Source organism: Balaenoptera acutorostrata, chromosome 17, assembly GCF_949987535.1.
Source record: "Balaenoptera acutorostrata chromosome 17, mBalAcu1.1, whole genome shotgun sequence".
Classification (NCBI taxonomy): Eukaryota; Metazoa; Chordata; class Mammalia; order Artiodactyla; family Balaenopteridae; genus Balaenoptera; species Balaenoptera acutorostrata.
This window is the reverse complement of record NC_080080.1, coordinates 12,498,830-12,514,497: the sequence shown is the minus strand read 5'-3', so window position 1 is coordinate 12,514,497 and position 15,668 is coordinate 12,498,830. Positions and strand designations below refer to the sequence as shown.

Here is a 15,668-nt window from a genome sequence, read left to right as displayed (position 1 = left end):
GGAGAAGATGGGCTTTTTTAGCCCATTTCAAAGTAATGAAAAGACTTTGAGAACGGTTGGTGATGTCTGCTACCACAATCGCTTTCTCTGTTTCCACTGAAAATGAAATTCTGGATGGACTGAACCTAAGAAAAGGGAAGGTGGAGAGGAAAGCTGATGACAAATGCGACTGGGTTATTTCTAGAGTGCTTTGTACTTTTTAGAATGTTTCCCCCTGAACCCTTTTTCATTCGAACTCTCAGAACACTTAAAGAGCTCTTAGCGGGACTTCCCTGGCGGTCCAGTGGTTAAGACTTCGCCTTCCAATGCAGGGGGTGCGGGTTCGATCCCTCGTCGGGGAGCTAAGATCCCACATGCCTCGTGGCCAAAAAACCAAAATGTAAAATGGAAGCAACATTGTAACAGATTCAATAAAGCCTTTAAAAATGGGCCACATCAAAAAAAAAAAAAAAAAAGGAGAGAGCTCTTAGCATGTCAGCAGCTGGGTGTTATGGAAAGAACACTGCCTTTAGAAACTTTCCAAGGAACTCGTGGGAATCTACACCCTTCCAGCCATGTAACCTTGTCAAGTTCAGTCTACCACTTTGAGCCTCAGTTTCCTCATCCAAGAAGGAAAAAAGAAAAGGAGGCAGTGTTTCGTTTGAGTAGCTTGCTGTGACAAATAAACCTCAACATCCTAGAGGCTCAGCATGAAAGACGCCTATTTCCTACTCACATAACAGCCCAAGGAGGACATTCCTGGTCAGTGGGTGGTGTTTCTTCACGCACTGATTGGAAGACTCAGGCCTCTTCCATGTTGCTGGTCCTCGACTCTTCAAGGACTTTGTTGCCCATCGAGCTGGGAGAGGGGGGAAGGGAAGGTAGAGATGCGTATACACCTTGTCCTGAAAGTGGCATACAGTCACTCCACTTGCAAGAAGCAGAGTCTCCTTGGTGGACCTCAGCTGGGAACGGGCAACAGGAGACTCCGTTTTGTTTTGTTTTGTTTTGTTGCCTCTCTGGGAACGTTGGTGAAGGACCGTGAAATGCCGAGACGTTGGGGCTACAGATAAATTTTAGCAAGTGGGTGAATTCACAAATACAGAATCTGCAAATAGCGAGAATTGACTGAATATATGATAATCAGATGTGAGACGTAGAACCCCAGTGAGCTGCAATTCTGGGGAAGGTTCTGGCAAAGATTTCCAGAGCAGGGGATGTCTTAGGCCAGGGTCGGAAGACTTTCTGTGCAAATGGCCTGGGAGTAAATATTTTAGGATTTGCAGGCCACACAAACTCTGTGGCACCTAAACTCTGCCACTGTAGCACAAAAGCAGCTGTGGACAATACAGAACAAATGGGCATGGCTGTGCTCCAGTAAACTTTTATTTTTGCACACTGAAATGAATTTCACATAATTGTCATGTCACAATATGCTCTTCTTCTGATTTTTTTCCCAATCATTTAAAAATGTAAAAACAATTCTTAGCTTGTGGCTTGAACAAAAGCAGATGGTAGCCAGATTTGGCCTGAAGGCCAAAGTTTGCCAGCTCCTGCCTCAGACACTGCTAGATAGGGATACTTACTGATTATGAAAAAAAGGAAATAATTCAGAACCAGACAAAGGATGAAGTTTTAAAAATTCACCTAAAATCCCAAGACCCAGGGATTTCCACAAACGGCACACGTGGCCGACCAGGACCATCCCTGTGGTCCTGTAATTAATTTATCCCTGGAGGATATGTGCTGGGTATCTTTCTGTGTTAGTAAGGCTAGATCTCTGTCATAAGGATAATAGCTAACTGTCATCTTCCATAGCTGGATCATGATTTATGTTAACTCATCCTTTGCTGGTGTCTTTTAGATTGTTTTTTTAATTTGCTGTTACAAAGGATGCAGCATGAATTCTCATACACACTCACCACACAGCTAGGGTTGTGAGGGAGGCATAGATGAATCACACCATATTCTGCCCTCAGGACACTTACAATTCAACTAGGCACACAGGCGACATGGAGTAGTTATCCTGCACAGACAGTGGTGGTTTCCCGAATCAGAGCTCCAGTGCTGTGGAGGTTGGAAATGCAAAGGGTCCTGGTCCAGGTGAGGACACCAGGCCCCTGCCTTTCCTGGGTCAGCAGCTGGCATCTTCTTGGGTTCCAGAGCCTCGTAGAGTATCAGAAAGGGGACCTCAGAGGTCATCACCCCATCCACCTACAGATGGAAAAACAGAGACTCAGAGAGGTTGAAGGACGCACAGAGGGTGAGTGAAAACCCAGCTGGCCTCAAATCCAGGCGTCCAAGCGAGTTAAGGCCTCCTGACCCTACATCAAGCTCCCTGAGTGCTGACTTTCCAAACACTGTGTATGGGCTTCCCCTGGGCCATGTCAGTGTGTTCCAGGGCAGTGGTGACGTTAGGACAGGTATTGATGGGTAGGTTCACGACACCCCAGAACTCCTGCTGTCTAATTGATGATACAGTACGAATTGTGTTATCTGCCTCCTGCTTCATTTTTTTAGCATGAGTCGATTGAACCCGGGCACCAACTCCCTCATTTACGTTGGCAGTCATCCTCAGCTGGTCACCTGTCCCCTGCCAGACAGAAGCTCGGTCTCTGGCGCTCTCATTTCCCAGCGTCAGGGATGACGCCGCACATGCCGAGCTGCAGGTATTCCGGGTGTTGGTATTGGTCAAAAATTGGTAGATTTGTTTCAGGGTGACTTTTCAGAATCCTGTTTTGCTTGTGCACAAAGATCTTGGCTGTAGTGGTATTTATAACAGTGAAAAATCAGAAAAAGAGCTTCAGGGTCATGGAATATGGGAGTGTTTGAGGGAACTGGTGCATGTGCAGAGAATTCATTATTGGGCCATTTAAACATGGCGATGATGGTTAATAATGGCTACGTTATGGAGAAGAAGGGCAGGATGCAAATTGTTCACATGCGTGATGATATGATAAGGAAAGACAAAGATGCTGCGGAAGGTCAGATAAAATCGCCCACAGTCAGCAGTCATGTCATGATCAGGTGCTGTGTGCCAGGCCCCCAGGCTGGGGGGTCAGCGGAGGCTGTCCAGGAAATGGACAGCCGTCCGCCTGTGCCTTGGTTTCCCCTGTTAGGCTCCTGGAAGCCCCTGGCAGTCTGGCTCTGAGCTGATCCCACATCATGGCTGCGTGTCATGGCGTGTCCACCACTGCATGGGATGGCACTCTGTGTGTTCATTGCATTGAGAAGTCACAGAGGAAGAGAGTCCTGGGGAAACGCCAGGGGAAAGATCCTCCTGAAATGTTCCAGGTGGAAAACTCTGTGGTCCACGTGGCGACAGCCGCGAAATCAGGGTAAACCAGGGAGTGTCTGCTTGGGGGGAGCCTCAGTTAGTCTGTGACTGGGTCTCCATCCAGCCTCCTGGGCGGGAGCCCACCTTCTTACCTCTGAGGTCCGTGGGGTATGATGAGTGTTTTACTGAGAGCGTGATAAATGAGAAAGCTTCACATCCGCTGGGCCGGTGGTGAGGTTTGCTCTCTGCAGTTCAGGGACCTCCCCGCTGCCGTAAAATCCTCTAGATCTGACAGCACAAGGGGAAGGGCTGACCAGGGAGCAGAGCTGGCGGGCCCTGGAGAAGCTCTTCTTGTTCCTTGATTATCTGCGTATGATTCATAATGATCGTAGCAGGTGAGGCATGAGGTCCGTGGCTCAGACTGTAGCTGGTGAAGGCTTTTCCCAGGGAGGCGTGCCCAGCCTGCCCCGAGGACCTGGGGAGGACCTCAGCCATCTGGCTGGCCTGGGCTGCCCGGTTCCCAGCATGCGGTCGGTGAGGAGCAGCCCGTTATCGCTGGGCGGTGGTTCCCGTCTGCCTACGGACGTCAGAGCCCACAGTGCCTGGACCAGCTGGAAGCAGGTGCGGTGTTCAGGATGCTGAAGCCACATCCCAGGCAGAGAGCCTTGAAAAAGGGCGTTATAGCAGGCTACGGTTTGTCTTATGTTCATTATTTTAATATCTGGAAAATAATGGAAAAAAATTAAAAATCGCTTTAATTGCCCCCCTTTTTACAATTAATAATATAAGGAAGGGGAAGTAACCAACACCACCTTGAAACCCATCCCACCTCTTCCTGAGATAATCCCTGTTACTAGTTTGGTAATTTATGCAAACCCAGTGGTGCACTGTTCAACCTTTCAGGAAGGAATAAAAACCCTGAATTGTAGGTTTGTTGATATCTGTGGTGAAATCCCACCACGGCCGATTTCAGGCTACCAAAGGTTTAAAAACCATTTTGAACATTTAACCATTGGCTTCCACAAGGCCCCGCATACTCACAAGTGATCACTTTCTTTTTTCTTTTGAGAAATGGGAAACCTGTCGTGCACGCTGGTGTGCATATCATTTACATTTCCTGTGTCACAGACCTCTGCCCATACCAGCAGACTCACTTCGCTCCTTTCCCTTGTGTAGTGGGGTTTCCCTGGTGGTACACTGTGTTACTTCTGGAAGGTTCTTGGAAGGGCAGAATCACCCCACCAGGAGGGAGGAGAGTAACAACAGCTCTTAGCGTGCAGGGGGGCTGGCTCTTGCGATACTGTCCACATCTCAGACCTGGGGTGTTTCCTTGGAGTTTAGCTTCTGGCCTCTTCTAAACACGTTATTCTAATAATCTGTAGGCTAATCAAGTCTGGGGGTGACACTTCCCTTCACTCCTGTTCATCTATATATTCCACTAGGTAATCTCATTTTTCTTCCAGGAAGCCTTTCCTGATGTTCCATTTCTGGATCTCCAAGGTGGCAAAGTGCCTCTTCTCCAGGATTCCCTAGAACCCGGAGTTACCATCTGTGATTGTTCTGACCACACCTTATTATTTATTGTGTGTGACATTTACCAGTTTCCTGTCGAGAAGCAGAGAAGCCCTGGTAGACAGGAGATGTCCACCTCCTAACCCCTGTTGTTATGCCTGTGAGCATGTTACTTCACATGGCACAAGGGACTTTTCAGATGTAGTTAAGGTTAGTAATCAGTGGGCCGATACAGGGGGATTATCCTGGATTGTGCAGAGAACCTTCTCTGAATGGGATGAGAGAGAGACCTCCAAAGGAGTCAGAGAGATTCCAAGTGTGACAAAGATTTGGTGGGCTTCTGCTGGCTTAAAAGTGGGGACCCATGTGCAAAGAGGGAGGCCTCTAGTTGCTAGGGGTGGCCCCCAGCTGGCTGCCAGCAAAGAAACAGGGCTTCAATCCTACAACCACAGGGAACTGAATTTGACCCCCAATTTTTTTTTTAAATTTATTGAAGTGTAGTTGACTTACAGTATAATGTTGGTTTCAACTAATATTAGTTGCACTATGTATAACATAGTGAGTCAATATTTTTATAGATTATACTCCATATAAAGTTATTATGAAATAGTGGCTATAGTCCCTGTGCTGTACATCACATCCTCTGTTTTATTTTATTTTATTGTATTTTTAGTAGATCTTCATTGGGGTATAATTGCTTCACAATACTGTGTTAGTTTCTGTTGCACGACAAAGCGAATCAGCTGTATGCATACACGAGTCCCCATATCCCCTCCCTCTTGAGCCTCCCTCCCATCCTCCCTATCCCACCCCTCTAGGTCATCGCAAAGCACGGAGCTGACCTCCCTCTGCTACCTCTTAATCCCCTTCCCCCGTCTTGCCTCTCCCTCCACTCCTTTCCCCACTGGTAAACAGTAGTTTGTTCTCTGTGTCTGTGAGTCTGTTTCTGTTTTGTTATATTCATTCATTTGTTTTATTTTTTAGATTCCACATATAAGTAAAAACATAGTATTTGACTTTCTCTTTCTGACTTATTTCACTAAGCATAATACCCTCCGGGTTCATCCATGTTGTTGCAAATGGCAAAAATTTTCATTCTTTTTTATGGCTGAGTAATATTCCAGTGTGTGTGTTTGTGTGTGTGTGTGTGTGTGTACCACACCTTTATCCATTCATCTGTTGATAGACACTTAACGTTGCCTCCAAATCTTGTTTTAAACTGCTGAGTTTGTGGTGATTCGTTAAAGCAGCTGTAGAAAACTGATGCAGAATCATAGTGGCTGGGAACCCAAGTTCTAGTGCCCCCTTTTCTGACTTCCAGGATGTTTGCTTCTCTTCAGGAAGCCCTTAAGCCCTCGTGTCTCCCTGGCGCCGAACCCCAGCCCAGCTGCTGGCTCTCCTGAACGAGGTGATGCCACCGTCTTCCAAACAGTTCATCTCTCCCGCCATCCAGTCACCACTCGGTGGATTTTACCATCACCGCACGGGGGTCAGCTCCCGATGTCAGGCCCCCTGAGATGCTGCAGCAGCTTCCCAATTCCAGGCCTGGCCTCTTCCCAGCGACCTTCTACAAAGCCACCGGCCGCATCTCCCTGAAGCCTGGCTTGGCTTGCATTTCTCCCTCCCCGGTGAAGGCATCCGTGGTTTCCTGTTCCCGCTGACCCCGAGGCCTAGAATTCATAGTCCTTCGTCAGGACGGAAGCACGCCTCTCCAGCCTGGCCTCCCAGGTCTCCCTCTGTGCATCTGCATCCTGCTCTTGTCCCGTGGCAAGCCCAAGCTTTCCCAGCCCCACGTCTCACAGGTCTACCAGCCCTGTAGGGCCCTGCTCCTGTGCCATCTCAGCCCTGCCACCCTCGCAGGATCCCCAGAGGTACCGCCACTTAGATGCGTGATGCACCAGGCTCATCCCCCCCCTCGGATGGTACGTGCCTTAGAAGGACCTTTCTCCCCTGTCCTCCCCCAGCACCCAGTGCGGTGCTGGAGACATAATGACATCACCCTTGCTCTCTACCTGGTCAAGGGGGGTCCAGAATGAAGGAGAAAAGCAACGGAACACTGAGGGCATGTCCCCATTATTAGGCATATTCCCTGCAGTCGCTCACTAAAATACCCCTTAAGTGAGTACTCCGTAGATTCGTTTTGTACCGTCTTAAGATGGATGCCTCTAAGATCTTGAGACATGAAGTGTTTTTAACTCGCTCCTCCAGCAACAGCTTTTCTGCTTGTAGGGGAGGCTTATACTGAATTCAAAGATGGCCCAAACATTAACGAATAATATTTTACTAAGTGACATAGTATGACTATCACCAATTTTATAATAATCGCTAACACATATTGACCACGTATTGATCATCATTAATCCTTAGGTCATTGAATCTTTACAGTAATGCACTGAGGTTGGGACTATTAGTATCTACATTTTTATGGTTGAGGAAACTAGGGCACAGAGAGGTTAAGTGATTTACCCAAGGTCACACAGTTAGTTAGTAGTAGAGCCCAATTTCCCGCCTAGGTGGTTTGGCTCTGGAACTTTGCAGCATCATGCCCCCTAAGCTGTACCACCTCCCTCTGCAGTCACTATTTTGTCCCACTCATCAGAGGGAGAACAATTCTTTGTCCCTGGGTGAACATCATTAACATTGTTGCTGTAGTTCATTGTTTGTTGCTATTTTTAAAACTTCACAGGGATGTGAGGCTGGTGGGCCTGGCAGAGATGATTCCGGTTTCATAAATGTGTCCCAAGTGAAATGACCAAGTCCGAGGTTGCAATCCTGCCGAACCCCACTGGGTACAAAGGACTTATGCCCCGGGACTCCTCATCCCGAGGCTGGAATCTCTTCTTCCACAGGGAGGACCTCTGACCAGGCCCTGCCCCACCCCACTCTAAATGTTGCTATTCCCACACCAGGGCAGACCATAGTAGCGGCCACTTGAAGTATTTGCACCAGCCTGAACTGGAAACCATGATGTTTTCTTTAGCATTTCCTTTTTGGTCTGTGGATTTTCCATTTGTGAGCTCTTATCCTCTGTTGGGACAAGGGGGCCCATTTTCTTTCTTTCTTCTCTGTTTTCCCCAAGCTGAGGAAACATGGAGTAGGGAGGGAAAATATCTTTCCATATTCCATCCTAGGGAAGCTTGCCAAAGAGTCTGTCCTGTCGGCTGCTGGCTGGAAGCCCGTCCCCATCCTCAGAAACTTCGTCCGCAGCAAGCGCTCCTCAGAGCCACAGCCGGCGCCCGGCCCTAGGGGCCTCCGCCGTGGCCCTGGGCACTGACCGCTGCAGGGAGACAGACCCTGCCTTGGAATGTGCCTTCCAGAACATAGCATCTTCTTGGCTCCAAAATGCCCCCTCTGCTGGGAAGCAGCAGATTTCCTATTCCCAGTCCTACCCCGCCCCCCTCATACTTTTAATAACTACGCAGGAAGTTCCTTTTCCTCCAGTAAAGATGGTCATCATATTTTTCAGCTTACGCCTCGACGTTTTCTTCAAATCCCCAAGAGCCTTGACACGGGAGCGTGAATCACAGTTTAGAGGAGGCGAGAGCCCTGGCTCTAGATTAAATGAGACTAAAGTTCAGATACAGGGCTGGGCCTTGGACTGGCTGTGTGGCCCTGGGCAAGTTGCTTAACCTCTCTGAGGCTCCTTCAGTTCCATGTTTGCAAAAGGGGAGATTTCGGTCCTAGCATGAGGAAGGCATGTTCCTCGCCTGGGTGCACACAGTAGGCCCAGGGGTAACCGCTGCTCTCATGGGGCCCCCTCTTTGGATGGTGACTCCACAGAAAGGGTGGAGGAAGCCAGCATGAAGAGGTGGGCAGAAAATGACAGGTAATATGATGAAGCCGTTTCCCATTGAAAAGGTGTCAGAGAAAGTAGTTCATGACCTCAGCAGTTTTGCTCGAAGATGCTGGGGATGTAAGGCAAGTTCAAGAGCTTTATCCTCTTCTCTTCTTTAAGCACGCTAGAGGACAGGCTCAAGTTTCGGGTGGCAGACAGCACCGCCAGGCAGAATTAATGCCTCTGCGTCTCTGCAGCCCGTGTGTGAGAACCTGGGCCCTGGGGTCAGAATGTCTGCTAACTCCACAGCTTACTGACTCTGGGCCTCTGGACACTTTATAACTTCTCTGTGCCTTATTTTTCTCACCTGAAAAATGGCGCTAAAAATATCCCCCGCCTCACAAAATTACTGTGAGGCTTAGATGTGATAACGCGAGCTCAGGCTTAAAATGGTGCTTGCCGTGTGAAGTGTGAGTGCTTGCCGTGTGAAGTGTGAGTGCTTGCTAGCTTCTGTTATTACAGAGCTTTCCCTCTTTCTGTATACATCTGTGTGTGTGTGTGTGTGTGTGTGTGTGTGTGTGTGTGTGTGTACGTGCATTTATTTCTGTCTGTTTCCCCACTAGAACGTGAATGCTTTTGAGCTTGGAGCACATATGATCTCTGTGGGGTGTGGAGTGATTTAACAGCTGCATTTCTTCGCCCATCACGGGGAGAAGGGGTTCAAAATGTGAGCTGAAGAATCCCCGTGCCAGAGTCGCCTGGTGGAGTTGATGAAAAATACTCTTCCCTGGGCCCCAACCCAGAACCACTGAATCAGGTGCTGGGTATCAGCTCGGATCCCTATTTGGCCTTTTCTTTCTAGTCTCAACCCAGCAGAGGCAGCAGAGCTGCAATGCAGCGGGGGTTCACTGCCACTCTCCTTCTTTCCAGTAAAACCAGGACATTTTGGGGTGGGGACGGGGAAGAGGTGGATCAATGAACATGGAGCCTTTGCTCGACCTTGATCCTGGATTTATGGAGCTTGGAAATGCAGGGAAGATTGCATGCCTTTCTGTGGATCTGCTTCATTCTTACCCACTCGCCCAAGTAAGGGCTGATTCCAGCTATTTGACTCACTGCTATTTGCCCTCATTCTGTGTTGGTTGAAGGAGAGCATTTGATGGCCAGAGCCTATGTGTGTTCTCAGCCTGAAAGTCCATTCTTGGGCAAGGTAGGTATTTCACTACATCTGCTAAGGCCTTCCATACCTGAGATGCACCAAAGCGTTCCCTGGCCTGGCCCAGATCTCCCATCAGGTTCGCTTCATTGGTGATCCAAGTCGTAGCTACCTCTCCTCTGGGCCCGTGCTCTAGTGGCAGTGGCACAGGACTTAGCACAGTCCAAAGAGCCTGGGTTCAAATCCTGACTGGGTCACTTAGCTCAGTAACTTTCTGTAAGTAGCATAAATATATACGCCCTCCCTTTTCTCTCTATAAAATAATATGGTGAATTGATTTCTTGAATGGTCCAACGCCTCACCCATTCCCTCTATTTCTGTCTCTGGACTCGATTACGTGACTTGCTTTGTCCAATGAAGTGTTAACAGACACACTGCAAGGAGAGCTTTGAAAAAGTGTTTCCATTTGTACCGTTGGACCTCTGCCATCACCACGGGCAGGGCAGTTCCAGGCTGGACTTCTGGCTCCAGGAGAAGCGTGAGAGATACATAGGGCATAACCAGGGTGCTCTAACCATCCTAGTTGAGACCAGCCTCGACAAGCTGACAACCATTCAACTCCCAGACCCCTCAGCGAGCCTGGCCAGGATCATCAGAGCTGCCTGCCTGACCACCCTGGCGCATGAACACATAGTGCTTATGCCGCTGAGGTTTTGTTGTTATGCAGTAAGTTTTGGTGATAGACTGGGAAATCGATAATGACTCTTAGGTGACTTAAGTTCTCCAAGAGCAGGAGTTGCCTAGTACCGCATGCATTACCTGATACATTAAATCCCTGTTGAATGATTGAATGATCTGATAGGGATAAATGAGGTAACCCCTCCGTGAACATGACAAGCGACTGCCTGGTCCCTCTACGACACAGAGCATCTCTAATCGGCTGGGATCCCTGCCATTTCCCTATTCACTTGGTTTTCTATAGGAGCAGAGGTGCCATGAGTGGATATGCATAGAGTGAAGGGGAGAGAGGGAGAGAGAGAGAGGAAGTGTGTGTGTGTGTGTCTGTGTGTGTTTATGTGTGTTGGGGAATAGAGTAGCCAAGGTTCTAGTTTGAAGAAGCTAAAGGGTAAGTCTCTGCCGATCCACTGGGTCCTTCGGGCCCCAAGCCCCACGGCAAGCCTGTTATACTCCTCGGGGGGAAAGTGATTTGACACAGATATCAGTTTAAGAACTGACCATGGATGAGCTAGAGAAATAGCATCCCCCATATTTTGGGCATTTGCTCCCCACCAGGCACTCTTTGGCCTTTCTCATTTGATTCTCACTGCAAGACTCTGCAGAGAGGAATCACCCTTCCTATTTTAAAGATGAAGAAATTCAGCTCAGAGACATCAAATGAATTACCAGGGGCACACAGCTAAGAAGGTAGCAGCATGTGCTTTTACAGAAGTCCAGGACTGCCTGACAGCAGGATAGCCTCTTTTAAACCCCCTCACACTCCACAGGGACCTTAGCCAGCATCCAGGCCAAACCCTTCGTTGTCTCTAACAGGAAGTCCCACCTGGAGAAGGGGCGTGGCTTGCCCAAGGTTCTGCATTGTGACTGGGTTACCTGACACCCCTTCTAGGGCCCTCAGTGTGTCGGGTTGAGATCTCACGGGTCAGTGGGCATCACGGAAATGACTTGATAAGTTTCCCGTGAAGGCATTATCAGTTTCCTGGGTTCCACATCAGCTCCTTTAAATACACAATATAGAACAGCAGAGCCGCTGTGCGTGTGCTGTTTCCACCCCACCGAGGAACTGCCGCGGGGAGCCCCCGTCCTGGCACTGACTTGCCGGTTCTCCTGCCTGCCAGCTCAGAGACGGGGCCAGCGCCAGGGAGGTCACGGGCCTCGGCTCAGGCTAGCGCCGGCTGGGCAAGAGGCGGAGGGAACAGCGGGCAGAAGCCCTGCTTGGCCAGATGCCCCGGGCACCTGCCACCCTTGTGTGTTTGCTCAGCGGGTCGGGAGGGGAAGAAGGATGCTTTCCGTTGGGCCCTGGTCGTTCTGGGCCTCGGGGGCCAGCTGCTGGGGCTGGCAACATCTCTGAAGAGCTGTCTCTTGCCCTCTCTGTATCTCCCTCTCTCAACTACCTGACAAGCAGGTAATAATCCCACCAGCACCTGATGTCACTCCGGCGAGACAACGGGAGGCCCGGGTAGCGTGCACAGAACAAACACTGGCAAGGTGCCTGGAGCTCAGCATTAGGCATCTTCAGCCCCAGAGGAAGAGAGGCCCCCCCTCCGGCAGAACCCCAGGCCTCTCCAAACGGCCCACCTTGTGCCACGTCAGCAAGTGTTTGCTGGAGTTCTGGCAGGAACCTCCGGTGACACACTGCCTGCCTTGGATTAGACATTAGGAGTGATTTAAATTCATCCAGAGTTTCAGAACAGCTCCCTTCCTGGTAGAACCACGTGAGAGGTTGGTTCTGAGGCCACGTCTTATAACAAGAGGGTTTCTGCCTTGATGAGACAGAACATTGCAGCAAGCAATACGTTGAGAGCTTTATGCTTTGCAAAGCACTTTCTCATACTTTTGCTCACCTTGAGTCTCCCGCACCCTGTGAGTGAAGCATTATTAATAGCCCCATTTTACAGGTGAGGTAACTGAGGCCAAGAGACCTTAGGCAACTTGCTCAGTGCCTTACAGGTAGAAGAAGCATCACCACAGCAGAGACTGGAAACCAGGTCTTCCCTCTAAAAATCCCGACTTCTTTCTAATTCACTCTTTAGTATTAAGGGACCTTAAAGAAGACATGGGTTTTCTATCCAGGGGGTTCCCCCCCCCCCCCCGCCAATAAAGTCGAATAGAGAGAAAGGAATGAACGGTTCCCTGAGTTCCTTTTTTTTTTTTAATTTTATTTATTTATTTATTTATTTACTTATTTATGGCTGTGTTGGGTCTTCGTTTCTGTGCGAGGGCTTTCTCTAGTTGTGGCGAGCGGGGGCCACTCTTCATCGCGGTGCGCGGGCCTCTCACTATCGCGGCCTCTCTTGTTGCGGAGCACAGGCTCCAGACGCGCGGGCCCTGAGTTGCTTTTTGTTTAGGCTCTACCGTGCATGGTGTCCCAGTTAGTCCCTGGAGGCAGGTATTTGCCTTCACGTCACACCCGAGGAAGCCGGGCCCCCAGAGCTGAAATGTCTTTCCCCGAGTGCCAGTTACTGCGGACCCAGGGGCAGAAGTTGGACCCAGGTCTCTGCCTCCAGTGCCTCACCCTTCCTCTCCACGTGCCCCGTTGCTCCCGCTGAGACAGATGTGCCCGGGCAGGCCGGCGGGGCGAGCAGGCAGGCGCACCTCCCGGCAGGGCTGGAGCTGCACCCAGAGCTGCTGATGCTCTGCTGGTTCTTTCGCAGGAAAAGCTCAGACGTCAGCCTTCCCTTTACAGCTTCCCCACCGTCCTCTGGTCCAGCATCACGGATCTGTGGTGTGGAAGGAGAGACCCTGTGGGTCCCCTGCTCCGGTCCCCTCGCTTACCAGCCGAGAAGACACGCGAGGGGGATGGGACCGCCCCCACCCCATGCAAGAGATGGCAGAGCTTGGCGTGGAATCCGAGACCCCTGCCTCCCAGGCCTGTGCTCTGAGGCTTCTCTCTCGTCCTGCCTCCTCCTGGTCCCTCTTTCTGCGTTTTTGATCACCTGGAGCTCCCTTTAAGGGTCACCTGTTGTGACTCTCGATCACACGCTGCTGTGCATGGTACCCCCAGTTCCATTTATGCATGATTGTCATCTTCAGGAGGAGCACCAGGACCTCAGAGGCAGGGCCCAGGTGTGACCGTGTCTCTGGAACCGGCTAAAAATCGGGGCTGTGAGTCGGTGGCTCCCACTCGGCCCGTCTGGCTGAGGGCGAGCTGCCTGCTGCCTCTGTAGTGACCGCTTCCTTCCCCCTGTGTGTCCTCCTGCAGCAACTACAACGGCTCCCCGTGGTTGGGCGCCCAGTGCCAGGCTCTCTCAGCCGCCGTGGCGGTGATTCCCCCGGGAGCTGGCAAGATGCACTTAGAAGAGCTTTTTGCCGGTGACTGGCGTCCTACGTCGTGGGCTCGCCCACACCTGCCAGTGTGCTGATGTACTGCCTGCCAGTCACAGGTACCGCGCGGAGGCTGTGCTCCCGGCGCTGAGACTTGGGGGCAAGTCCCACGCCCAGGGTCACAGTCGGTGACGGAGTCAGGACGGGAACCCAGGCATTCCGTCTCTAGGTCCCGCATGGGGTCCGAACTTCTGTGGCTCTGCCCGGTTGTCATCCTGGAGAGACCCTGGGATCTCACCTCCGCAGGCCAGTGGGAGCTGCCAGCGCGCAAGCCAGCTGAGGCAGGAGCCCTGTTTTTCTGGCTCACAGCTGGCGCTCAGTGCTACTGCGTGTCTGGCTCGTAGAGGCTGGGCGTGCACGTGGGCCCGAGAGGAGAGACACGTGAATTCTCTGAAACGCACAGACGCCGAGTCCTACGGGTCCCTGACGGGCACGGCGCGTGGCTCTGAGCTGCCTGCCACCTGCCCAGGTGCCTTTCCCGGGCCTCGGTTCCTGCAGTGCAGGGCCCCGCCCCCCCCCCCCCGCGCCCCCCGCCGGCTGCCCAGGGCCCGCTGCCCCTCGCGCGCTCCCCGCAGCCCTCCCTCCTCGTCCTCCCGGCTCCCGCCCAGCCAGCCCACCACGGCCTCCTTTTGTTCTCCCATCTCAGTTTCAGGCAGAGCCGGCCAGCCCGGCCCCCCAGCTCTCTCTGCCCACCCCTTCGAAGCCTGGATGGGCAGCCAACAGCGTTGGCCAAGCGCACACGGCCCGGGGCTGGTGCCAGGGCCCAGGCAGCCCCTTCCCGCCGAGCTGGCTCCCTGGGCCTGTGTTCTTAGGCCCGAGTACACGGGAACAAGAAATGCCCGGATATTCTCCCGGGCTGGCAGGGACATTCATCCGGGGCTGCCGGATGGGCTCTTCCCGGAGCCCAGAGCCCTTTCTCAGGCCGCACCGCCCCCGCCCAGAAGAGAGGCCCTCAGTCCAGCCCCCGGCCTCTGGTCCCCCCAGAAGGATGTGCAGCCGGAGCAGCCGGGCTGGGTTCTGAGCTCTCTAAGGAAAGGCAGGATGGGGTGGGGGGTAGAGCGCAGGCCTTGGCTCCAGACCTGTGTTGAGCGCCTCACTGTGCCATCACCAGCTGTGGGGCTTCCCTGCCGCTGCCTCAGTTTCCCCTCTGTAAGCAGGGAGAACAGAGCACCTAGTTCACAGACGTCCAGTGAGGAGGAGAGAAGTGCTGTCGATTAGCCCGTCGTGTCTGATAAATAGTCGCTGGAGCATGTTATCACTATGTGGTGATCGTCGCTGTGGTTGTTGAGAGCATCTGAGCCCCAGGAAGGGCAGGAGGCTGTGCACAAGCCCAGCTTGGCCTCCAGAGGCCTGGCCTCATCCCCTGTGCGACCGGGTCCTGTTATTCCACCTGAGAATGAGGGGTCATCTGTTCTTATTTTGTAATTTTAAAAGCAATACCTGGTCCCTGTACAGTTTAGGAGATTCAGATAAGCAAAAGGAAAAACTAAAAACCACTTGTAGTTCTGTTGCCCAGATAGGTGCAGACATGTGTACACACATGTACACATGCATGTACTTAGACATATCGTGAGGGACTAAATGTTCGTGTCCCCCCTCAAATTCATAGGTTGAAGCCCTAACCCCCAATGGGATGGTATTTGGAGGTGGGGCCTTTGGGAGGTGATGAGGGTTAGATGAGGTCATAAGGATGGAGCCCTCATGATGTGATTAGTGCCCTTATAAAAAGAGAAAGAGAGATTGATCTCTTTCTCCTTGAGAGCACAGGGGAAAGGCTATGTGAGGACGCAGGGAGAGGGTGGCTGACTGCAACCCAGGAAGTGGGTTTCATCAGGAATTGAATTGGCTGGCACCTTGATCTTGGACTTCCCAACCTCTACAGCTGTGAGGAATCAATTCTGTTATTT

The 15,668-nt window shown here is 51.5% G+C and overlaps 1 protein-coding gene across 8 annotated transcripts in view; it reads left to right on the top strand.

Annotated features, from left to right (window-relative positions):
• The window catches only part of LOC103017685 (uncharacterized), a 383,445-nt gene that overhangs the window by 172,543 nt on the left and 195,234 nt on the right, over positions 1-15,668 (top strand). For 3 of the 8 annotated variants that reach the window (XM_057532010.1, XM_057532007.1, XM_057532008.1), the window contains exon 1: positions 6,113-6,690. The exons of 4 other annotated variants lie outside the window; for them this stretch is intronic. In XM_057532010.1, coding sequence (XP_057387993.1) covers positions 6,654-6,690 — 37 coding nt within the window. In that variant the 5' untranslated portion in view covers positions 6,113-6,653. Of the gene's footprint in view, positions 1-6,112; positions 6,691-15,668 lie in introns of those variants that run through there. One more of the 8 variants, XM_057532006.1, reaches the window with a different exon arrangement.